The sequence below is a fragment of the Centruroides sculpturatus genome, unplaced genomic scaffold, assembly GCF_000671375.1.
Source record: "Centruroides sculpturatus isolate CEXI.00-Female unplaced genomic scaffold, Cexi_2.0 scaffold91, whole genome shotgun sequence".
Taxonomy (NCBI): domain Eukaryota; kingdom Metazoa; phylum Arthropoda; class Arachnida; order Scorpiones; family Buthidae; genus Centruroides; species Centruroides sculpturatus.
The window spans coordinates 854617-881638 of record NW_019384299.1 but is presented as its reverse complement, the minus strand read 5'-3'; the positions used below and the strand labels follow the sequence as shown (position 1 = coordinate 881638).

General features: G+C 31.3%; 1 protein-coding gene across 1 annotated transcript in view; it reads right to left on the bottom strand.

Moving 5' to 3' along the window:
- Positions 1 to 24780, bottom strand: part of LOC111631703 (fibrillin-1-like) — a 40537-nt gene extending 15757 nt beyond the window's left edge. Inside the window, exons 1-15 of the mRNA XM_023376040.1 lie at positions 24727 to 24780; positions 24389 to 24599; positions 24165 to 24287; positions 19791 to 19964; positions 16755 to 16877; positions 15741 to 15863; positions 14103 to 14225; positions 13575 to 13700; positions 11798 to 11920; positions 8343 to 8465; positions 7383 to 7505; positions 5745 to 5867; positions 5217 to 5342; positions 3242 to 3364; positions 1458 to 1583 (exon numbers count right to left, since the gene is read on the bottom strand). Coding sequence (XP_023231808.1) covers positions 1458 to 1583; positions 3242 to 3364; positions 5217 to 5342; positions 5745 to 5867; positions 7383 to 7505; positions 8343 to 8465; positions 11798 to 11920; positions 13575 to 13700; positions 14103 to 14225; positions 15741 to 15863; positions 16755 to 16877; positions 19791 to 19964; positions 24165 to 24287; positions 24389 to 24599; positions 24727 to 24780 — 1924 coding nt within the window. The remainder of the gene's footprint in view (positions 1 to 1457; positions 1584 to 3241; positions 3365 to 5216; positions 5343 to 5744; positions 5868 to 7382; positions 7506 to 8342; positions 8466 to 11797; positions 11921 to 13574; positions 13701 to 14102; positions 14226 to 15740; positions 15864 to 16754; positions 16878 to 19790; positions 19965 to 24164; positions 24288 to 24388; positions 24600 to 24726) is intronic.
- Between the last annotated feature and the right edge of the window lie 2242 nt (positions 24781 to 27022).

The window sequence follows — 27022 nt, the reverse complement described above, 5'->3', positions numbered from 1 at the left end:
ATTAAATTATATTTGAATTTTATATTTTAAGGTGCACCATCGGCCATCCTAATAATTTGGCCACCTGCGCGCATGCATGCACCGCACACCTATCAGAACTGGCTCTGACAACGACATGAGATAATTATCTACCAAGACTGGGCTAGATGTGACCTAAAAACTGTTGGCTGGATCATCCTGGCTTAAACTAAAATCAGTTTTCACCATTCCTAAAAGTTATATAAACATAAATTTAATTATTGAAATATATCAGAGGATCATTTAATATTTAACTTTAAATTGGCATGATAATTTGCATGTAAGGGTATTGATGCTATTAAATTTTGGTTGTTAAAGTTCAAGAGGTTGAGGAGATAAAGGGGTCATGTGTCATATTCCAGGTGGAGTGAAAATGAATGAAAATTTTACTCATTATTAGCATTTACAATTTATAAAACTCATCTCTATCCTCAAAATTAAGCTTTTTTATTTTATAGCAATAATAATATAAAAATTTTTAAAATAAAATCTCATAACAAATTGTGCCACACACAATATTAACTTTGCGCAAATGTGTCTTAATGTTTTTTTCCAGGGAAGTTACGCAATTCATTGCTGGATGTTTTTTAGTTGTGCTTAAAGAAGAATTTAACAAATATTACGGTCTAACTTATTTAAAACTATCTATTTAAATAATTAATATTAAGTATTAATTATTTATATAAGTATATCAAACATCACAAAGCCCGATATGTATATAGAAACATAACCAAATGATCACCTTAAATAATCAGGCTAATTTATCTTATTATTAATCTTATGCTAATTTATTGATTAATATTAAATAATTTGCTACTAGAGGTAGACATTAGGTGCCATTTCTTAACTAAATGAATAATTATAACTTTAATAATTTAGAATCATCTGGAAGAAAAGAACTGATCTGGGGTGGGACTTGAACCTGCAACCTCCGCTTGCTGTGCAGTGCGCTTGCCATTTGCACCACTTGGATCCTAAGCAAACCTTCACTTCCAGATGTATTTAAGTTTAGATATAGCCTTAAGCAGTTAATCATGGTGCCGCATAAGGTTACATCTACCTTTAAATACATTGGGAAGCGAAGACTTGCTTGGGGTAACTGGCAAGCAACTGGTGGTGCAACTGGCAAGCGCACTGCACAGCAAGTGGTTTCAGGTTCAAGGTCCCACCCCAGATCAGTTCTTTTCTTCCAGATGGTTCTAAATTATTTAATAAATTATTAATTTAGTTAAGAGACGGTGCCTAACGTCTACCTCTAGTAGCAAATTACTTAGTATTAAACATTAAATTAGTGGTTAGAGCGCAATTTAAGGCGATAGTTTGGTTGTTTTTAAATATTTATTTCATAAAAACTTTTTGTGGTAATAAAAGTTTGAAAACCACTATTTACAATTAATATTTCTTAAATTTATTTTGTTTTATAAATTAAATTAACTCACCCAGACACGAGTTTAAATCTGAAGAAAGTTGATATCCACTTTCACAAGAACAGTTATATCCGCCTTCATAATTATTGCAAATTTGACTGCAGAGATTTCTACTGTCTTCTGAACATTCATCAATATCTATTAAAATTAAATTAATGTTATAGTTTTTAAAAAATAACTTTTATCATCAATAGTAAAATGGTTTATTTGTCTCTTAATATTGATTATTCACATTATTTATGAAGAAAACAAAAATTTCTCCACAATTAAATTAATGAGATTAATAATTAATTCAATTATAATCACATGACATATATTTCCAATGATAAATTAAAAATTTAAAGTAAAATTAATTACATCAAAATTTAATTATTACAGTAGACTCTTGCTAACCTAGCCTCTCAATTATCTAGTATACTCTCTAGTGTGGAGGCCCATGCACTTCTTTTCCATGAAAATCTCATTCATTTCAATGTTTTCCTGTTTACTCGGGTTTCTTTTCTGTGCACAGTGTTACATTTTGGGGTGTTGTACTATTTGTTCACATGCCACCGAAACGAATTTGTACCAAAAAGCAACAGATCATGTCATTTTTTGTGTGCTTTTGGGCAGGCTTTAGATCTATATACTCTCAGTAATCCAACATGCCTCTGCACATGGAATGGACGTGAGAGGTCCTGGAAATAGTTTGAATGAAAAAAAAAAAGTTGTAAAATTTAAAACTAAAAAAATTATTAATGCGGAGAAATACAGCATTGCAAGGTGTCAGGTTTACCGATGTTGAGATGGAGACACCAGACTGACACCTTTGCTATTAGTAAAGGAAAGGATGATGTTGGATAAACCATCCCAAGCAGACCTTTCTTGTGGCCCAGTGGCGTAGCGTAGTGGGGGCGACAGGGGCAGCAAAATTTCACAATAAATAATAATAATATCTTGTAAAAATTTGAACCATTTCATTTCATATTTTTGTCGCACCTATGATTTGGACTGATTGAAATGAATATGAAATATTTCATTACTTATTTTGTGACGAAACTGAATTTTAGTCTTTTAAATTGAGATACCTAAATAAGGAGGAAGCGAAATTTTCCTCTGCCCCGGGCAGCTGACATCCATGCTACGCCACTGTTGTGGCCATAACTGGTCTCAAATTCCACCTGGAGACAAGTGGGAGACCATAGGGGGGCATCAATTAGGAAATGAACTGAGAATGAAAAACTTATAAAACACAGCTATTCAAGGATGTGATGGGCATTCCTCCTCTGTCATTCACAACCTTCTCTCTGTGCCATCACAGAGTGGTGTCAAAACAAAAGTTATCGTATACACTAGTTACACACACTGGGCCCCAACTTGCCACTGCCCCATCAGGACATCAGAAGAGTGACTCAAATCAACACTGCTGTCGGAACAATGTTTAACTCTTGGACTTTGTCAAATACTGATGTAAGCATAAACTTTGACAAAATAAACAGTTTTTGTAAAAGACTTGTTCTCTTTGCCTCCACCATCGACACCCACATACGCAAGGTCCCTAGACCATCCTGAACAAGGGAGTAAAATTCCCCCCTCTAATCGGCATAGTTACAGAGAGATTAACAAGAGTCTAATGTATTTCAAAAATTTTCTAAGGAAAATTATTAAAATTTGAATTAAAATGAGATTTTAAAATTTAGAAATGTATACAAGCAAATAGGATTCTAAAAATTAAAACTCTTATTACAATTAAAGCTTTTATTTTAAAATTTTTCAATGTGTTTTTATATTGCTACTTTTATAGAAAACTGTCTTACCTACACATGATTTCAAATTTTCAGAAAAACGATATCCATTTTTGCAGGTACAGTAATATCCACCAAGATAATTAATGCAATTATGACTGCAGTTATGACTGCCTTCTGAGCATTCATCCATATCTATCAGAACAGAATAAAAACATAAAATTAAACAAAGTAATAAAAAGTATTCTTTAACACGAGTGTCAAACTGACAGCCCCCGATGTGATTTCTCTGAAATTAAATAAAATGGCTTACAGATCAAGATTAACTGATAAACGTCTATTTACCATAATAAAGATTGTTCTCACTCTTTGAATCCATATATTGGAAAACTAGGAGATGGAAGATAGTGCTTGCAAGTTTCCAGTGAAAACAATTAATTTTAGTTTTATAAATATGTACATTAAATAAATTAAATGTTTAAATAAAAGCAATACTATAGCAATTATATATTGTTGAGTTGAATTTACTGAACTACATAATGTGTTTTAATTGCCCTATCTATATTCCTGCATTCTCACTCCAAATTATAATTTTAAGAAAATTTGTAAATGTGATGTGGCCCTTGTGAATCTTACCAGTCGCATTAATGGCTTGTTGTTTAAGTGAGTTTGACAAACCTGCTTTAACAGATTTTAACACTTTTAAATCTTCATTAGTATCAGCTTATTGTGCAATACAGTAATGAAGTTTTTTATTAATTTTGTATTCAGTTTCAATATGTATTTAAGTTCAACCCCACTCGATACATGATGTGACTCACGACTCCTTCCTTGATCTCCCCAACTTCGATTTCTGCACACCAAAATTGAGTAGCATCAATGCCCCTTATATGTGCTGCTCACTTGCCAAATTGATTAACTCTATAAAATAAAAGAGTGGAGAAAAGTGACAAAATAATATACATTCATGTTTAATAGGAGGCATGAAAAAAATTATTTTTAGTTTCATCCATCTTGGTATAATGGCATAACTTTTTTTTTTTCTAAAAACAATTGCCACCAAAATTAAAACAATTGTTCAATATCCCACAAGTATACTTACTTCTGCGGCACTTGGACTGTAACTAACTAATTTCTTTTATTTAACTTTTTCGATGAGATAACATTAAATAATTTACCATTATCCACAAGGCACTGGTCAGCGCACACTGCGATTGCAATGCTGCAGTGTGCGCTGGTGGATTTACATTACAGTACGGAGTTAATTAGATTGGCTTCTGAAATAAAATTTTTTTCGATGGCCAATAAAATTAAAAGTGCTTTAAATATATTGCATCCCCACTAAGCCGAAATCATCACTGTGGGGATCATTCAGATTAGCGAATTTATATATAAATAAAAGGAAGTCTAAGAGGATTATAGACAAATACATACATTTTTTACGATTTTTATACTATATTTGCTTCATATGTATATATTAATTTTACAAATTTTCTTTATTTTTACAAATAATCTAAGATTTCTTTTTGTTTTCAACCATANAGCCGAAATCATCACTGTGGGGATCATTCAGATTAGCGAATTTATATATAAATAAAAGGAAGTCTAAGAGGATTATAGACAAATACATACATTTTTTACGATTTTTATACTATATTTGCTTCATATGTATATATTAATTTTATAAATCATCATATTTAAAAACAAATAATCTAAGATTTCTTTTTGTTTTCAACCATAATATTTAGCAGCAAAATGAACAAAATTGATTCAGTTTAATCAGTTTGGATTAGCAAAACGGCATTGTATTCTGAGAATTAATAAGCATATGAAACCATAAGCCAGAATCTTATTAATTTAGAAACAGATGATACAAAATAGTATATCACATAACAGCCAGGAAAGTAAAAGCACAAGTTACATATACATTTGAATATGTAATTGTCAATAATTATCCTTCTAAATGGCACAAATGAAACTGATTTGAAACAATCTACAAATAAAATTAATATTTATTATTATTAATGCATAGTTAACATTACATTACCTGTGCACATGTAAGGACTAGACTCAGATACTTTATATCCCTCATTACAAGCACATTGAAAGCTTCCTTTTGTATTAATACAGCGTTGCTGACAGACGTTTTTATATATGGAGCATTCGTCGATATCTAAAATAATTAATTAAAAATTAATTTTATATTATAAATGAAATAGTATAATATAACATATTGCTAATTTATTTAGAATATATTATTATTTTAATAAATAAAATTTAAAAATACAAATTAATTAATATAATGAAAACTAATATGAAAGTTATTCTTACAAAAAAAGCTTATTAAAATCAATTTCTATTCGTAAACTTATCAGAATATTTGTATTTTTGTGAAATAAGAAACTGTTCCGGTACTTTGAATGATAAAAAAAATTATAATTCTAACATGGCAAATAATGGCAAAACAAATGCATAATTATGAATAATATTTACACGTACCGATACACAATCTTTTATTTAGGTACATATAAAACGTACATTTCCGGTACCGCATAGGCATAACCGGAATACGTACCGATACAATTGATTCCATCTTCGTCTAATTTATAACCTCTCGGACAATTGCAGTGAAAACTTCCCGGTTCATTAGTACAAGAATAAGAACAGCCGCCATTATTAATGCTGCATTCGTCAATATCTAAAGAGGAGGACAAAATTAAAAACAATAAACATGAAAATATTGAACAAATAAAGTACTAATTTTAAATCATAACTGTAAAATCTAAGTCTCAAAAATGTCAATATACTGTTTTTTTCACTCAAATTAAAAATCTTGTAATTCTGTAGTTAAAATAGTTCAGATTTTAAACATTTTATAATATTTAGTATTAAATAATATAAGGTGTCAGCCCACTGCTTTGAGAGATCCAGGATTCAATCCTGGATCTCTAAGTTAAACCCAGAGGGCCATTTTTGCTTTGAGATGATTTGATTATAAAGGATATTATGAGTATGTATGGACAAAGTCAGCATTAATGTGTACAAAAGGCCTCAATGAGTGTGGAAGAAGTGAGAGAAGTAGTTTGGGTTGAGCAGTGTGGAGACAGTGCGTTCACTGCCAACCTGAAAGGGAAAAGGTGTGAATATATGTATGTATATATCAATATACTATATACATTAAACAGGAAATTAATTACTAGATATTATAGAATTTAATATTTTTATAGTAATTTCATTAATCTGTTTTATAAAAAATGTTTTTACATAGAATTTAAGTCATTGATGTAATTTCAATAATTGGGCTGCAATTTTAAAATTTCAGATTTATATATTCCCACTGGCATCCTTCCATTGTCTGTCCTTCCTCAATCTTGAGAATGGAGTTAGATAGATGAAAGTCAAGACCAGACATGGAAAGATTAGGAGCCGGATGCTCCAATTAACTACAGTAATATCTCGACTTACACTACCCCGACTTACGAGATTTTCAAATCTCATCGATTCGTCTTTTGTTTGAGCACCACACGACTCTTGATTACTCACTCCCCCCACACTATTGTTCAGCTTACATGTTCGAACATGTTGTGAGAAATCAACACATAGCTACAATTTATTTTGAGTTATTTATTTTTGTGTTTGTTATATCTATGGAGACTTGAGAGACTCTATGTGGTGATTTCTTGTAACTGAACGAATCAAAAGACGAGATAAGACTAACAAGAACATTTATTAGCTTTTTTATTAACATTTATTACATACATCTGACTTGGATTTTACACAAATTTCGAAATTATACCCCGACTTACGCAAATTCAACTTACGTGGTTATCGCTCAGTCCCACATATCGCGTAAGTTCGGGGTATTACTGTATATACAATCTTCCAGTTTAGCCCAGAAAATCACATTATTTCAATTAGAAAATTTTTTCTAGAATAGAGTTAGATTAGGTAGAAAAAAAAAGATGACTATTTGATCCCTTTTCTTATTAAGTTGTTGATGTAATTTGAATAATAATTTGATTAAATTAATATTTAATAATAATAATTTTTAAATATTACAAAGTTTAAGTTTTTTGCTTTAGAAACCAGTATAATAATCAGATTATACTCATTAATATAGTTGTTTAAAGTAATTTTCTATCCTTTAACATTATTAAGTTTAATACTAAATATTTTTAACATATGTAAAAAGTTTAATTTAATTTTATTGTACCTTTACAACTTTTGTTTTTAAATAACTCAAAGCCAGTTGCACATGTACAGTTAAAACTTCCAACGGTATTAACACAATAATGATGGCATCTATGTAATTGTTTATCTTCACATTCATCAATATCTGAAATAGAAATACAAAATANAGATCCTGCCAAGTGCGAGGTTTGTAGTGTAATACACTTTTTGAATGCGAAAAAAGTCCACTCTATCAAAATTTACAGACAGATAACCAAGATTTATGGTAATGTGACGAATGAAGCTTCAGTTCGAAACAAACAGTAGGGATTGTTGTCCAGAGGCATTGTGCTTCTTCAGGATAATGCATGTCTGCATGCTGCTGCATTGACGAAGAACTTGCTTCAGCAGTTTAAGTGGGAAGTTTTTGAACATCCTTCTTATAGCCTGGACTAGGTTCCAAATGATTATATCTTTTCCTAAAATTGAAGGATTTTTTAGCCAGGAATCACTATGGAAGTGACAACAAACTGAAAGAGGTCACTAATGACTGGTTCAGGAACATGGCAGTAATTGAGTGTGCAGAAGGCATAGAAAAGCTGATGAAATGCTAAGACAAATGTTTAAAATTGTATGGCGACTATGTAGAAATATAGCTAAGGTATCATATGTGTTGTAAAATAAGTTTTGTTTCATTATCTTAAATAAAAATATCTAGAGAAACAAACATTCTTTACTTTTAGAATGACCCTCATACTTTTAAATATACAACATATATAGCTCATAAAAAAGAGATATGAAAATATAAACCCAATTTTTAGATTAATGCCAAATGATTGTTGGATTACATCGGGCTATTAATACATATATTAATGCTACTAATTACTAATTAAATGTCGTGTAATTTGGCCTAGAGCTAAGCATTAGGTACCATCTCTTGATAAATTATTTATAAAAGATGCTAGATTTGAAATTTATAAATTAAATTTTTATTTCTACATACCTTCACAAGATCCGTCGCCGAGTAAGCGATATCCAGACAAACATGAACATTGAAAACTTCCAGGAGTATTAGTACAGTTGTGTTTACAATTGTTCAATCGATCAGATTCACATTCATTAATATCTGTAAAATGTTTATTAATAATTTAAAAACAATTTTAATAATGACATGTTTACAAAACACACTAATGCTGCTATGAAAATAAATTAGAGTTAATATAGTATTTTTAACTTACAATAAATGACATTAGAATATCATAAAATAGCTTTCTGATGTGACAGATAGCACTAATCATATCAAATGATACTTTATATTAAATTTGAAAGAAAATGTTTCTTTATTAATTAATATAAAGTGGATTTCCATGTAACACAAAAATCATGCTATGTTATTTTTGCATAATGTTATTTCTCCTTAATTAAAGTAAATATTGGTTCATGTCATGTTAAAAATTCAGGTAATGCGATACTTTATGCTGAATTCTAACAAATTGATTGCAGCATCATTTTTGATTAATTTTAGGCAACATGGTCTATTAAAACATGAAAAAATTTGTAATTTTTCTGAAAATATGAAATTAATGTTGTCCATGAACATATCAAAAGAACTCATTTTATTGCACTGTAAATGAAAACGATTTTAAATAGAAAATATACAGGAAAAAAGTGGAGTTTGGCCACTTCCTCTATATTGTAACATGAAGAATTATCATTAATTAACTCCCCTTTAGGCACAGAGTTTTAAAAGCTCACTTGGTGCATTGTATCCACTAGATATATAATGCAAATTAATGCAATTTTTATATTTTTACAGATATATATGCTTGACTGTGGTTATATCTTTGATTTCTACATATTCTCGACTATCTAACAGTATAAAGTACTTGTGGGTTTAAAAAAATTAGATTTTTATTTATATTTTATTTAATTTGATCTGTAAATGCAAAAAATTAAACTTATCAAATTTCAATTCACTATAAATCACTTCAGCTTTCACTTATTGACATCAGATTTGTTGAATTTTCAACTTTAGGGTAGTAAAAGATTTGTTTATTTTCTCCTGCAAAAGTAATAGACTCTGCTGGTCCCCATACTATGAAGGACAACAAACTGTGAGGCTCTGTCTAAACCCTCACTGAAATTTGCGTTAAAAAAACTATTTTTTAAAGAAACAAAAAGAAGCTAGAAATAATTTTTTGTATGAAAATGCGATGCAAACTTTTAAACAATAGAAAAATGTAAGTCCATAGACCATCTCTGGTTGAGGATTGAATTAAACTTCGATTTTGACCTCTCCTGCAATCTAAGTTGAGATGTTGTTACACATAGTAACAAGTGGTCAACCACTTAGAAAACGAGAACTAGGAAAAAAAACCAATCGGAATGGGCAATCAAGGACAGAAATTAATAAAACCCTGGGAATTCAAGGACACGATGGCTTCTCCTGAAAGTTCCAAGGACCAGTTGTTTTGTGTGTGTCTCGTGCTCATCTTTAACTCCCTCTCCCGACCTCAAATCGACATCTTCCCATCACTAGAAGTCTACCACATCGTCCTGGAGTCGTCAAGACATCGAGGGAACTGTCATTTGCAAACCAGGGACATTCCTTCATTTTGAACTATATTGAAAAGGAAAGGAAGACCCAGAGGCTGCTACTGACTTAGAACCTCCAAGATTGCAGAAATCTTGTAAGTTTTTTCGTGTCAAATAAATGGTTTCTTGTAACCGTAGTCTGTCTCAGTGCCGATCACCCACATGCAAACCCTTCATGACCCATTGACTCTCTTGAAATTTCCACCCCATCAGCAACCTCACAAAACTGTTAATCATTTTATTACTTTGTTTTCAAAAACTCCCTTTTCTGTTAGTAGTGGGTCAAATGACTAACAGATTGTTTTCTTGNAGAAAACAAAAATTTCTCCACAATTAAATTAATGAGATTAATAATTAATTCAATTATAATCACATGACATATATTTCCAATGATAAATTAAAAATTTAAAGTAAAATTAATTACATCAAAATTTAATTATTACAGTAGACTCTTGCTAACCTAGCCTCTCAATTATCTAGTATACTCTCTAGTGTGGAGGCCCATGCACTTCTTTTCCATGAAAATCTCATTCATTTCAATGTTTTCCTGTTTACTCGGGTTTCTTTTCTGTGCACAGTGTTACATTTTGGGGTGTTGTACTATTTGTTCACATGCCACCGAAACGAATTTGTACCAAAAAGCAACAGATCATGTCATTTTTTGTGTGCTTTTGGGCAGGCTTTAGATCTATATACTCTCAGTAATCCAACATGCCTCTGCACATGGAATGGACGTGAGAGGTCCTGGAAATAGTTTGAATGAAAAAAAAAAAGTTGTAAAATTTAAAACTAAAAAAATTATTAATGCGGAGAAATACAGCATTGCAAGGTGTCAGGTTTACCGATGTTGAGATGGAGACACCAGACTGACACCTTTGCTATTAGTAAAGGAAAGGATGATGTTGGATAAACCATCCCAAGCAGACCTTTCTTGTGGCCCAGTGGCGTAGCGTAGTGGGGGCGACAGGGGCAGCAAAATTTCACAATAAATAATAATAATATCTTGTAAAAATTTGAACCATTTCATTTCATATTTTTGTCGCACCTATGATTTGGACTGATTGAAATGAATATGAAATATTTCATTACTTATTTTGTGACGAAACTGAATTTTAGTCTTTTAAATTGAGATACCTAAATAAGGAGGAAGCGAAATTTTCCTCTGCCCCGGGCAGCTGACATCCATGCTACGCCACTGTCGTGGCCATAACTGGTCTCAAATTCCACCTGGAGACAAGTGGGAGACCATAGGGGGGCATCAATTAGGAAATGAACTGAGAATGAAAAACTTATAAAACACAGCTATTCAAGGATGTGATGGGCATTCCTCCTCTGTCATTCACAACCTTCTCTCTGTGCCATCACAGAGTGGTGTCAAAACAAAAGTTATCGTATACACTAGTTACACACACTGGGCCCCAACTTGCCACTGCCCCATCAGGACATCAGAAGAGTGACTCAAATCAACACTGCTGTCGGAACAATGTTTAACTCTTGGACTTTGTCAAATACTGATGTAAGCATAAACTTTGACAAAATAAACAGTTTTTGTAAAAGACTTGTTCTCTTTGCCTCCACCATCGACACCCACATACGCAAGGTCCCTAGACCATCCTGAACAAGGGAGTAAAATTCCCCCCTCTAATCGGCATAGTTACAGAGAGATTAACAAGAGTCTAATGTATTTCAAAAATTTTCTAAGGAAAATTATTAAAATTTGAATTAAAATGAGATTTTAAAATTTAGAAATGTATACAAGCAAATAGGATTCTAAAAATTAAAACTCTTATTACAATTAAAGCTTTTATTTTAAAATTTTTCAATGTGTTTTTATATTGCTACTTTTATAGAAAACTGTCTTACCTACACATGATTTCAAATTTTCAGAAAAACGATATCCATTTTTGCAGGTACAGTAATATCCACCAAGATAATTAATGCAATTATGACTGCAGTTATGACTGCCTTCTGAGCATTCATCCATATCTATCAGAACAGAATAAAAACATAAAATTAAACAAAGTAATAAAAAGTATTCTTTAACACGAGTGTCAAACTGACAGCCCCCGATGTGATTTCTCTGAAATTAAATAAAATGGCTTACAGATCAAGATTAACTGATAAACGTCTATTTACCATAATAAAGATTGTTCTCACTCTTTGAATCCATATATTGGAAAACTAGGAGATGGAAGATAGTGCTTGCAAGTTTCCAGTGAAAACAATTAATTTTAGTTTTATAAATATGTACATTAAATAAATTAAATGTTTAAATAAAAGCAATACTATAGCAATTATATATTGTTGAGTTGAATTCACTGAACTACATAATGCATTTTAATTGCCCTATCTATATTCCTGCATTTTCACTTCAAATTATAATTTTTAAAAAATTTGTAAATGTGATGTGGCCCTTGTGAATCTTACCAGTCGCATTAATGGCTTGTTGTTTAAGTGAGTTTGACAAACCTGCTTTAACAGATTTTAACACTTTTAAATCTTCATTAGTATCAGCTTATTGTGCAATACAGTAATGAAGTTTTTTATTAATTTTGTATTCAGTTTCAATATGTATTTAAGTTCAACCCCACTCGATACATGATGTGACTCACGACTCCTTCCTTGATCTCCCCAACTTCGATTTCTGCACACCAAAATTGAGTAGCATCAATGCCCCTTATATGTGCTGCTCACTTGCCAAATTGATTAACTCTATAAAATAAAAGAGTGGAGAAAAGTGACAAAATAATATACATTCATGTTTAATAGGAGGCATGAAAAAAATTATTTTTAGTTTCATCCATCTTGGTATAATGGCATAACTTTTTTTTTTTCTAAAAACAATTGCCACCAAAATTAAAACAATTGTTCAATATCCCACAAGTATACTTACTTCTGCGGCACTTGGACTGTAACTAACTAATTTCTTTTATTTAACTTTTTCGATGAGATAACATTAAATAATTTACCATTATCCACAAGGCACTGGTCAGCGCACACTGCGATTGCAATGCTGCAGTGTGCGCTGGTGGATTTACATTACAGTACGGAGTTAATTAGATTGGCTTCTGAAATAAAATTTTTTTCGATGGCCAATAAAATTAAAAGTGCTTTAAATATATTGCATCCCCACTAAGCCGAAATCATCACTGTGGGGATCATTCAGATTAGCGAATTTATATATAAATAAAAGGAAGTCTAAGAGGATTATAGACAAATACATACATTTTTTACGATTTTTATACTATATTTGCTTCATATGTATATATTAATTTTATAAATCATCATATTTAAAAACAAATAATCTAAGATTTCTTTTTGTTTTCAACCATAATATTTAGCAGCAAAATGAACAAAATTGATTCAGTTTAATCAGTTTGGATTAGCAAAACGGCATTGTATTCTGAGAATTAATAAGCATATGAAACCATAAGCCAGAATCTTATTAATTTAGAAACAGATGATACAAAATAGTATATCACATAACAGCCAGGAAAGTAAAAGCACAAGTTACATATACATTTGAATATGTAATTGTCAATAATTATCCTTCTAAATGGCACAAATGAAACTGATTTGAAACAATCTACAAATAAAATTAATATTTATTATTATTAATGCATAGTTAACATTACATTACCTGTGCACATGTAAGGACTAGACTCAGATACTTTATATCCCTCATTACAAGCACATTGAAAGCTTCCTTTTGTATTAATACAGCGTTGCTGACAGACGTTTTTATATATGGAGCATTCGTCGATATCTAAAATAATTAATTAAAAATTAATTTTATATTATAAATGAAATAGTATAATATAACATATTGCTAATTTATTTAGAATATATTATTATTTTAATAAATAAAATTTAAAAATACAAATTAATTAATATAATGAAAACTAATATGAAAGTTATTCTTACAAAAAAAGCTTATTAAAATCAATTTCTATTCGTAAACTTATCAGAATATTTGTATTTTTGTGAAATAAGAAACTGTTCCGGTACTTTGAATGATAAAAAAAATTATAATTCTAACATGGCAAATAATGGCAAAACAAATGCATAATTATGAATAATATTTACACGTACCGATACACAATCTTTTATTTAGGTACATATAAAACGTACATTTCCGGTACCGCATAGGCATAACCGGAATACGTACCGATACAATTGATTCCATCTTCGTCTAATTTATAACCTCTCGGACAATTGCAGTGAAAACTTCCCGGTTCATTAGTACAAGAATAAGAACAGCCGCCATTATTAATGCTGCATTCGTCAATATCTAAAGAGGAGGACAAAATTAAAAACAATAAACATGAAAATATTGAACAAATAAAGTACTAATTTTAAATCATAACTGTAAAATCTAAGTCTCAAAAATGTCAATATACTGTTTTTTTCACTCAAATTAAAAATCTTGTAATTCTGTAGTTAAAATAGTTCAGATTTTAAACATTTTATAATATTTAGTATTAAATAATATAAGGTGTCAGCCCACTGCTTTGAGAGATCCAGGATTCAATCCTGGATCTCTAAGTTAAACCCAGAGGGCCATTTTTGCTTTGAGATGATTTGATTATAAAGGATATTATGAGTATGTATGGACAAAGTCAGCATTAATGTGTACAAAAGGCCTCAATGAGTGTGGAAGAAGTGAGAGAAGTAGTTTGGGTTGAGCAGTGTGGAGACAGTGCGTTCACTGCCAACCTGAAAGGGAAAAGGTGTGAATATATGTATGTATATATCAATATACTATATACATTAAACAGGAAATTAATTACTAGATATTATAGAATTTAATATTTTTATAGTAATTTCATTAATCTGTTTTATAAAAAATGTTTTTACATAGAATTTAAGTCATTGATGTAATTTCAATAATTGGGCTGCAATTTTAAAATTTCAGATTTATATATTCCCACTGGCATCCTTCCATTGTCTGTCCTTCCTCAATCTTGAGAATGGAGTTAGATAGATGAAAGTCAAGACCAGACATGGAAAGATTAGGAGCCGGATGCTCCAATTAACTACAGTAATATCTCGACTTACACTACCCCGACTTACGAGATTTTCAAATCTCATCGATTCGTCTTTTGTTTGAGCACCACACGACTCTTGATTACTCACTCCCCCCACACTATTGTTCAGCTTACATGTTCGAACATGTTGTGAGAAATCAACACATAGCTACAATTTATTTTGAGTTATTTATTTTTGTGTTTGTTATATCTATGGAGACTTGAGAGACTCTATGTGGTGATTTCTTGTAACTGAACGAATCAAAAGACGAGATAAGACTAACAAGAACATTTATTAGCTTTTTTATTAACATTTATTACATACATCTGACTTGGATTTTACACAAATTTCGAAATTATACCCCGACTTACGCAAATTCAACTTACGTGGTTATCGCTCAGTCCCACATATCGCGTAAGTTCGGGGTATTACTGTATATACAATCTTCCAGTTTAGCCCAGAAAATCACATTATTTCAATTAGAAAATTTTTTCTAGAATAGAGTTAGATTAGGTAGAAAAAAAAAGATGACTATTTGATCCCTTTTCTTATTAAGTTGTTGATGTAATTTGAATAATAATTTGATTAAATTAATATTTAATAATAATAATTTTTAAATATTACAAAGTTTAAGTTTTTTGCTTTAGAAACCAGTATAATAATCAGATTATACTCATTAATATAGTTGTTTAAAGTAATTTTCTATCCTTTAACATTATTAAGTTTAATACTAAATATTTTTAACATATGTAAAAAGTTTAATTTAATTTTATTGTACCTTTACAACTTTTGTTTTTAAATAACTCAAAGCCAGTTGCACATGTACAGTTAAAACTTCCAACGGTATTAACACAATAATGATGGCATCTATGTAATTGTTTATCTTCACATTCATCAATATCTGTAAAAGTATTTGCATCAAAAAGAAAATATAAATAAATAAATAAGGAAGTAATAATATATAGACTTCTAAAATACTAATTATAAATAATATTTTATATCTAAATTAAAATTCTGGAAGTGAAGATCAGCAATGCATCTGCATTGTAAGCATAAGTTTAAGGTTTGGATTCCACTCCAGGCAGATTTTCTTCATCCAAAACATTCTAAATTAAAAATTATTTTATTTATTTATTTATAATTTTTAAAATTATCACAAGATGGTAGCCTAACCGCTTATCTCTAGTCAAATTACTTTCTAATTAAATTAGTCTTATATATATAAACATCTCACAACCCGATATTATTAATTGGAACCAAACGATTGCCGTAAATTATCAGGTTATTTTTTCAGTACTAATATAATTTAAATTGTATGTAGTTAAGTATTAAAGATAGGAGTTAAGCACCATCCTTTATTAAATTTTATAATTATAATAAATTAAATAACTTAGAATATTCTGGAAGAAAAGAATCGGTCCAGAGAAGGACTCGAACCTGCAACTCCTGCCTACCGTGCGCATGTGTTACCAGTTATGCTACCTAGACCCTGAGCAATTCTTCACTTCCAGACATATTTAATTCTTGATATAACCATCCACGGTTACTCATGGCACCAACTGGGGACGACTCGTATGCCCATTGCCTATATAATGCATCCACTATGATTAACGTCATCGGGTTGCAAGATGTTTATATATGTATATATACACCATGTCAGGGTAAAGTGATAGTCGGTTGAATGCCATAATGGGTGATTATATACGAAATAATTATTTTTTTGAAAAGAATAAATTATTTATAAAAGATGCTAGATTTGAAATTTATAAATTAAATTTTTATTTCTACATACCTTCACAAGATCCGTCGCCGAGTAAGCGATATCCAGACAAACATGAACATTGAAAACTTCCAGGAGTATTAGTACAGTTGTGTTTACAATTGTTCAATCGATCAGATTCACATTCATTAATATCTGTAAAATGTTTATTAATAATTTAAAAACAATTTTAATAATGACATGTTTACAAAACACACTAATGCTGCTATGAAAATAAATTAGAGTTAATATAGTATTTTTAACTTACAATAAATGACATTAGAATATCATAAAATAGCTTTCTGATGTGACAGATAGCACTAATCATATCAAATGATACTTTATATTAAATTTGAAAGAAAATGTTTCTTTATTAATTAATATAAAGTGGATTTCCATGTAACACAAAAATCATGCTATGTTATTTTTGCATAATGTTATTTCTCCTTAATTAAAGTAAATATTGGTTCATGTCATGTTAAAAATTCAGGTAATGCGATACTTTATGCTGAATTCTAACAAATTGATTGCAGCATCATTTTTGATTAATTTTAGGCAACATGGTCTATTAAAACATGAAAAAATTTGTAATTTTTCTGAAAATATGAAATTAATGTTGTCCATGAACATATCAAAAGAACTCATTTTATTGCACTGTAAATGAAAACGATTTTAAATAGAAAATATACAGGAAAAAAGTGGAGTTTGGCCACTTCCTCTATATTGTAACATGAAGAATTATCATTAATTAACTCCCCTTTAGGCACAGAGTTTTAAAAGCTCACTTAGTGCATTGTATTTGCTGGATACATAATGCAAATTAATGCAATTTTTATATTTTTACAGATATATATGCTTGACTGTGGTTATATCTTTGATTTCTACATATTCTCGACTATCTAACAGTATAAAGTACTTGTGGGTTTAAAAAAATTAGATTTTTATTTATATTTTATTTAATTTGATCTGTAAATGCAAAAAATTAAACTTATCAAATTTCAATTCACTATAAATCACTTCAGCTTTCACTTATTGACATCAGATTTGTTGAATTTTCAACTTTAGGGTAGTAAAAGATTTGTTTATTTTCTCCTGCAAAAGTAATAGACTCTGCTGGTCCCCATACTATGAAGGACAACAAACTGTGAGGCTCTGTCTAAACCCTCACTGAAATTTGCGTTAAAAAAACTATTTTTTAAAGAAACAAAAAGAAGCTAGAAATAATTTTTTGTATGAAAATGCGATGCAAACTTTTAAACAATAGAAAAATGTAAGTCCATAGACCATCTCTGGTTGAGGATTGAATTAAACTTCGATTTTGACCTCTCCTGCAATCTAAGTTGAGATGTTGTTACACATAGTAACAAGTGGTCAACCACTTAGAAAACGAGAACTAGGAAAAAAAACCAATCGGAATGGGCAATCAAGGACAGAAATTAATAAAACCCTGGGAATTCAAGGACACGATGGCTTCTCCTGAAAGTTCCAAGGACCAGTTGTTTTGTGTGTGTCTCGTGCTCATCTTTAACTCCCTCTCCCGACCTCAAATCGACATCTTCCCATCACTAGAAGTCTACCACATCGTCCTGGAGTCGTCAAGACATCGAGGGAACTGTCATTTGCAAACCAGGGACATTCCTTCATTTTGAACTATATTGAAAAGGAAAGGAAGACCCAGAGGCTGCTACTGACTTAGAACCTCCAAGATTGCAGAAATCTTGTAAGTTTTTTCGTGTCAAATAAATGGTTTCTTGTAACCGTAGTCTGTCTCAGTGCCGATCACCCACATGCAAACCCTTCATGACCCATTGACTCTCTTGAAATTTCCACCCCATCAGCAACCTCACAAAACTGTTAATCATTTTATTACTTTGTTTTCAAAAACTCCCTTTTCTGTTAGTAGTGGGTCAAATGACTAACAGATTGTTTTCTTGCACTCAGGGGACTGTTTTCTTTTAGATTTAACAACTAGTATTGCCAGTAATGAATTCTATAAATTTATTTTTAATAATTTAAAAAATATTGATAAAATTACCAAATAAATGTTTGGGTCACAATTACTAAATGTATTGCTATGTAATGAACATAAATTTTAATTGTTGCAAAATTGAAAGTACAGTAGAGCCTCGAAAACTCGGCCTAATGTGGACCGAAGGGTGGCGGGGTTTGTGAAAATGCCGGGTTATCGGGAATGGGGTTGAAAAAAATAAGTACGAGTGTTTCCTCAGAAAATACTGTACTGTACTTGTATGTATTGTTTACTTGAGAATACAACAAAGAATAAACTGCCCAAATACCCTTAAACAAAGGAAAAGTACGTCCTTTATGATGACATAGAGCCTTTACTACATGAAAATGAAAATTAATGAATACACTGTGTACAGTAATTTACCTGATAAGACAGACCTCAGAAAAATACTTTATGAGGCATAAAGCTGTCTTTATCATGAAAATTAATTAACTAAGGATTTTTTTGCCCTGCCAGGGTGTGGCCGAGTTATCCGGAGTGCCGGTTTATCGAGTGCCGAGTTTTCGAGGCTCTACTGTATCAATATTAAATTTTTTATCATGTTCTGATTGTGAGAAAGCAGGGCAATAACACCAAAGCGAGAAAATAGCTGAAATGACTTATTTGAAATGAATTGGAATTGGTCCGGTCATTGAAACCAAGAGAAAAAGACAGAATGTGTAGCAATGTGGTAAAGTTTAAATATTCTACAATGTTATTTTATCGAATTGTGACTGTTATGTACAACAATCAAGAGTACAGCACTCTCATGCTGTGAGAGAATTTACTGCAGGTGGTAGCAAGGTATTGTTTTTCGTAAAATTTCTCAAACTTGAAAACCACTGTAGAAATTACTTCAGAACCTATCAGTTGAGGAATACTACAAAGTTCAACTGTTATTTATTTTTGAGAAATTCAATAAAAAAAATACATCATGTATCTACCAAATACATATGTGATAGAATGTGAATTAATATGAAAATATCATTCCAATACCTTCATATTAATGTTGTTATTATACTAATGTAGATTTTTATCTTTACATTAATGCTAATTCTCACCTTTACACGTTCCTATTTCAGTAAGCTTGTAACCAGGCTTACATCTTGAAGCTGGTGTAGAATCTGGAATTTCTTTTAATTCTTCAACTGACTGACAATGGAAGCTTCCAACTGTATTTATACATTTTTCTTTACAAGTCTGAGCAAATTCTGGTATTTCACATTCATTATAATCTAAGAAAATTCAATAAGAGACACAAAAATAAAAATAAAAACACAGTCAATTAATTTTACAAGTGATATTATATTTTATGAATAATAAAACTATCTACAATTTAAAGGTGTATAACATTTGTTGATAACAGCTGCTAGATACTGTCTCTTTTATATTTATTTTTTCTGAAATATTAAGGAAGAAATTGCTTGTTAAAAATAAAAAATGTCTTATTCAAACTTAAAGGGTTCAAAGTCTTTGCTGTTGCACAATACTTTGAATATCATGGTATTTCAGTGATAGCAAATGCAGGCATTTAAGTATGATTCAATCTGCCTATAAATTGAATTTAGCTTGGGATTGAAATCCACTATAATAGGCATGGGTTCAGGTTGGTTGGAAGTAGAATTTCTGGTTAGTTGTTCTATTCCATTGCTTTTTAACCTACAACTTTTGAGCCATTGCTATGCAATAATCTTGTGTGATCGTGATTTTCTCAATTTGTCTAAGTTCTCTTTTAGTGTTTTCCATATCTGTACAAAGCATGTAGCACATCTTTCCAGCACCCCAAAAGCTGCTACTTTTTACTAGAAGGGGTTGTTATAATGTGCTGGTATGAAAAACAGGTAATAATCTGGCTTATAGTATACCTTGGTGGTGATTCCTTCATTTCTGAATCTGATATTCAAGGAACCGCACTGATGATTGTTGAATTTGTCAAGTTGTAGCTTGCGACCATATGATTTGTTGTTAAATTTTCTGTTTATAACAGGTTTAGATTTCCATGCCACGAACACATCTACATCTATCTATCTTGTGTACAGAATGATGTTCGATAGAAACCTAGGTACTATTTTCTTTTCCAGGGTCCTTATCAATAATTTGCAAATGTCTCCTGAAAGAGAACTGCCCATAAGTACTCCATGTTTTTGTATAAAAAAGTGTTGTCATTTTATTTGAAGAATGAATGATTATTTATCATGACGTCGTCACAATGCCAGGATGCAATTTTTAATCATATTTTTAATTTATTCAATTTAAAATATACGCTCTCCACCTGAAATTAGTAGTGGCTTACTCCTGTACATCATACTTTTCCTTTAACAATAGAGTCGTGCCAGTTGTCTATCTAACACTTTTCTGGAGAAAATTTTTTAATTAAAAAAACGTGATTTCTGGTTTGCATCAGAAGTTCTTATATGGTTAATGGGGGCCTTCAGTACCTAAGGTTTTCATATCTGGTTCTGTCTTTCATCTATTTAACTCCATTCTAGAGGTTAAGGAAAGACAGACGGACACACAACAGTGAGAATTTATATATCTACAGTTTTTTTAGATTGTAGCCCAATGAAATACACCATTAGATATTGGTAATTTCTAAAATGTGTTTGTGGTGTGCTTGGCTTCTCTGAACATATTCTAATAAAAAATTATGTAGGGCACAGAAACATGGTTGCAATCAAATTGGGGATAAAGTGAGACAAATTCTAAAATGGTAATGTGTTCATCATTAAATACCTTAATTTCTCACAATTTAGCCACCAATTTTTGTGTGTCTGCACAGGTGAACTCAATCTTTGAGACTTGTGTCAATATGTTGTGTGCACTTCTCTTTCCAAAAGTAGCATATGAGATTTTACTTTATTAACTATACATCTTTTTATGTTGGTCTTGTTTGTGAGTTTTAATGAATGCAAAAAGCCTTGAGGTGTCTGGATATTTTAAAATTGTTTTGTTTAAATAGAAAATCTTAGTCATGTGAGTATGTGCAAATTTGGTGGCTTGATTTTGTAGTTTGTCTAAGAATCGTTATTTATCTTTTCACATTCATGTGACCAGAGGATCGGCACCTCTTTAGTGCCTCATCAGGACCGACACCACTGTGTCTTCTAGGATAGACACAGAAACCTTAACGGCCGCAAATTCTGAATTTGCACAAGTGGTCACATGAGCAGGTGATCAGATTTGGGATGGAGGAGGATTGAGAGATGACAGATTGGAAGAAGTGCACACTACTACTTAATTAGAACGAAAAATACCCGTTTATTTATATACATCTTTACACAAATACATAAAGTAACCGAGAATTCTCTTTAGCTTTCTAGTAGCAAGTTAAGAAGTATCTATAGCTATATAGCGTCATCAGAGGTTAACGGATTCCTGACCAAGAGAGAGAGTTTACATTTATTTTTTGCACAGCAATAAATACCTTGTTTCGTCGAATTCTTGAACTTCATGGAGCGGATGCACCCAGGTAGAAAAGTTCAAGTTCGTGCGAAAAGTTCAAGCTTCTAGACCAGTGTTTCTCAACGGGGGTGATATTGCCCCCATGTGGGCGTTTTTCCATGTTCAGGGGGCAATTAGCAACAATTTATATTTTGGGGGACCAAAAAACAATTTTCTGGGCGATATCGTAAAACATTATATTAAGAATAATTAGATATTTTATTCATTATATCGTACAATAATTAAACAAATAACATTATACTGATAACTAGTCTATTCAATGCAGTACGAATTTGTCGTTAGCCTTGTCCCTCGGCATCGGAATTTTGTAGTGAAGGGGGCGATACTACGTTGAAGGGGCGACGATTCGTTAGAGGTTGAGAAACACTGTTCCAGACAAAGAAACCCGTATAGAGTTCCTGGAGAGAGAACCTCAATTGTCTAAAAAAAAAAAGGAGCAACAGTCGGGGGGAATGATGGTGCGGACAGGATCGGCGATTGGGAAGCGCACTCAAATATCCTTTCTCAAGGAAGGCGATTGGCAAACTCTAGGACTCTCTCCTTGTTCCTAAGCCACTCTTTTTTATACCTCCAAATCACGTTATCTTTTTTCACCAATCGGGAATTTTTTATATTAGTTCCCAGTGACACATTCGATGAGTTCCCTGGGAAAGGAAACAACTACAGAGAGAGATGTAATCATTCTCCAGTAATAAAATAAAAAAAATTTTTTTGAAAGACGAAAAACGAATTTTCTCTCAAAATTCATCAGGTCCAGTCCCTCACATTCAGGTGCTGTGAATAGTGTGTCCAATTGAAAAAGGTAGATGATCTTTCCATTAAAACTAAAGTCCTATTTTTGTCTGCTTTCATTATTATTATGTCACTTTCTGAAGCCATTTTTTACTGGCCAAAATGCTTCTCCATAAGGGTTCTATTTTTGGAATCTGTATTTGTGTTCTGTAATTATTATTTGCTTTTATTATAGTTAAACTGCTATTACATGTAATCATGTAGAATATTTTAATGGTAAATGACTTCTTTTAAACACTTTTTTTCTGATAAATAAAAGTGTGCATTCTAATTTCGCAATTTTTAACCAGAGTACAGTTTTAAAAAATATGCTAAGTACTAAAAGGTGCAGGATGACTTAAATGAGTGTCTAATCAATTATGTGATCTAGTTTGTAATGTACTGTACTTTCTGTGCAACATGTTATTTGATATGTTCAAGCATTGTTTATTGAATAAGGTCATTGTATATAATAATTCTTTTTGATCAACAATACTTTGCTCTGTAACAGTGAGATGTGGGTAGTATTTTAGTGTGAATTTATCATGTAGCAACTGTCTGTAAACTCATGTCTGTTTTAAGTTTATTGTTGGTGTAGTAGGTATAGAAAATAAATTCATTCATTTCTTGAGTCCACTTCAGCTGTTGATGTGGTTTTCTGGTCTTCTGATTAGTGGCTGGATTGCTGCTGAAACACTTTGTTTGTTTGGGCTGGTATGTGTTGTCCACTGTGTGTTTTTTGAGATGATGAATGTGTCTGTGATACATAGCCATACTTGAGCCAGTGCTGCATTCATCACTGGTGGCTAAGGGATACTGTGGCAGTATTTTTGAACATAAGCCTCTGCCTACCCATAAATGTGAATTTTGTTAACCCAGGCAACATCTGAGTTGATAGCATGCTGTTATTACCATTTTTGTTTTCTCCATAGAAATTGTGCTTATACACATAAAGCCAAGTGTTTATAGATTAACCACTCCTAACATGAGGGACAGGTACTATTTAGCAGCCACTCACACTTTGGATCAGACACTGCTTGTGGGTCACTCTTTGCTTAATTATTATTATTAATATTCAGTCTCTAATTATTAATAATAATCAGTCTCTATTATTTACAATAAAATAGTTATTGTAGACTATACTTAACAAGTTTTAAAACTTTCAAAAGGTTTAAAAAATTAAAATAATATTATGAACTTACCAATACAAGTTTTATCATCATTATCAAGAATAAATCCTACAGGGCATGAGCAAAATGCTTTACCATAGGCATTGTGACAAATATGAGAACAACCAAAATTATTTTCTTTGCATTCATCAATATCTGAAATAGAAATACAAAATATATATAAAATATATAATGTATTTATATTAATTTTTCTTGTTTAAAATGTCAAATACAGATCCATAATTGAATTTTATTACCTTCACATGTGTGATTATTTGGTCCCAAAATTGTTCCTGGTATTGTGCAAGAACAAAAATATCCTCCTTTGGTATTTGTACATTTATCACTGCAAGGCCCATGACCATTGTTTCTAAAGCATTCATTTATATCTAAATATAATATTAATATTAAATTAATAAAATAAGAAATATTTATGATGATAATGTGTGCACTACAAGGAATATATTTCTAAAAATACATTATACCAGAGCTGAATTTAAACTTGTAATGGCTCTAAAATATATATAAGAGGCCCTTCTTTCTCAATCAAGCAATAAATTAAAAAATGTGAAGTCTAAATGGTGCTCGCACTCACCTGGCAAGATGCCCTAATATATAGCTTGTTTAGTTTATCTATAAAACCAAACATGCATTATTCATATCTATCACATGTCTAGATCTATCTTCAATCTACGTGGAGTAATCCCGCTGGAGGCAAATTTCCCGGGAAATGAGAAACCCTACAGAGCACCAACCTCACCCGGTTTAGCCGGTGGAAGCCTATGACCTTGGGCGGAAGCTATACACGTATAACGCTTCCAATTCTATCCAGGACCAGATCCGGGCTCTTAGCCGCCTGCCTGCCCGCTAGATATTTGGCCGCCCTCACCCAATTACCTGAATCGCAAGTAGATTTATAACTTAACCCAACTGATAAGAATTTGCTGGTATGTTTTTACGATAGTTCTATATAGTTGACAGGAGTTTAAAAAAATCCATTAAAATATTTGATATATTTATTCCGCTGTCCGATTTTATATTACTCGCGGTTTTCAATGTTAAACCAGTGATATTACGATTTTGTACATCCCATCTTTAAGGGGATGTAGAAAAAAACGTGTATAATTCTTGTATAATGTTAAAAAATTAAGTTACTTCGACAGCGTCATTTACAACTAAATTTAATGAATGAGAGAGATGCACCAGGTACAGAAAAAGCTCTAGAATTTATTTTCCTTAAATTTACAATTTATGTATCCGTTGTCATAAAAATTTGTCTTTCCACTTTTTCCCGAGACTACAAATATTCGAGTACAAAGTAACCGGTTTCGACTTACACTACAGTCGACCCCCCTATAATACTGTTGATTTTTCCATTTTATATGAATTCCATGTTGTACGAGTCACTTAGATTTTACAAATACGTGAGCTGTTCACAGCCTGGCACATGTATTTGTAAAATCTAAGTTACTCGTACAACACGGAATTCATATAAAACGGAAAAATCAACAGTGTTATAGGGGGTCGACTGTATTTCTACTTAAGAAGTAGTTAAATAATTAAGCGATTAGGGAATTGGGGGGCATAAACAAAACCCTGATGAAAGAGCTGGAATATTATTTAAACAAAAGCTTAACCAAACCAATCTATAGCCAAGTACAGCGGGGACTGATTTCTTCAAAATACTGTATTAGATGTAATAAAGACAGAAATTTTTCCAGTTCAACGAGAGTGACCGAAAAATTGGAAATTTCCGTGGATGACACCTGGTCCTAAAACAAATTAATTAGAAAACAAAAGACGGACAATCTATTAAGTTTAACGTATTTAGATTTTTACAGCTATGATGAGAAACATTTAAAATTTACAACAACCCTGTCGATATACTAGTGATACGACAAAAGAGGCATATTCATTTGACGTTAACCGGTATCGGCACCCTCAGGATTTGGCAGGCACGCATGCACCGCGCACCTACTAAGATCGTCTCTGATTCCATCCACGAGTCACTGATAGGGAGCACTTTTAACTAAGTTGTTTTAATATTTAATTTAATTTAAGATTGTTTTAATATTTAAAAAGTAAAGAATATCTTATACTATTTTTATGTACCGTTTCTTCACAAAACTATATTCATACAATCGAATATTTTGTACCAGGTATGTATAATTGTATATCCATCAAACATTTTATTTTACCAAGTAAGTTTTTATAATTTTATTTTTAATTTTAGCCCTTATATTATGGTTAGCAATTTAGAATGTAATTGCAATATTGAAAATTTATTTCAAAAAGTTTTAGCTCGAGACCATATAATGAAAAAGAAAACATCATTAAAAGAGAAAGAGCAATGCCTAAATTAAATATAAATACGTCGACAAAAAAATTTGTTCGACATTTTCACGATAAAATTTATGAAGATATAAAATGGCTGTGTGGATGCATAAAAATGCAAAAATTGTTTAGTTGGCCTTGCCTACTATTTTCAAATAAAATTAGCGTGTGGAATGAGATTGGCTTTGATGATTTAAATAATTTTAGTAAAGCTGGCAAAAGACACGAAAATCCTAAATCTCGCATCGAATCTTTCATAAAATTGAAGCAATTTGGAAACCAAAATAGAATAGAATTTAACATTAGTACACAATATAAAATAAATATTGAAAATTATAACGAGATAGTTACGGCTAATAGATACATTATATTTTAATTAGTAGATGTTATCGAAGCGGGAATTGGCATTTAGAGGGTGTAGAGAATCTATTAAATCTAATATAACGGAGTTAATTATATTGAATTTGCTTATTTATTAAGTGCGTTAGATAATCTATTAATTAAAAATACATTTAGAGAAGTCTACAGTTTTTACTGGCTTATCGAACAAACGAATA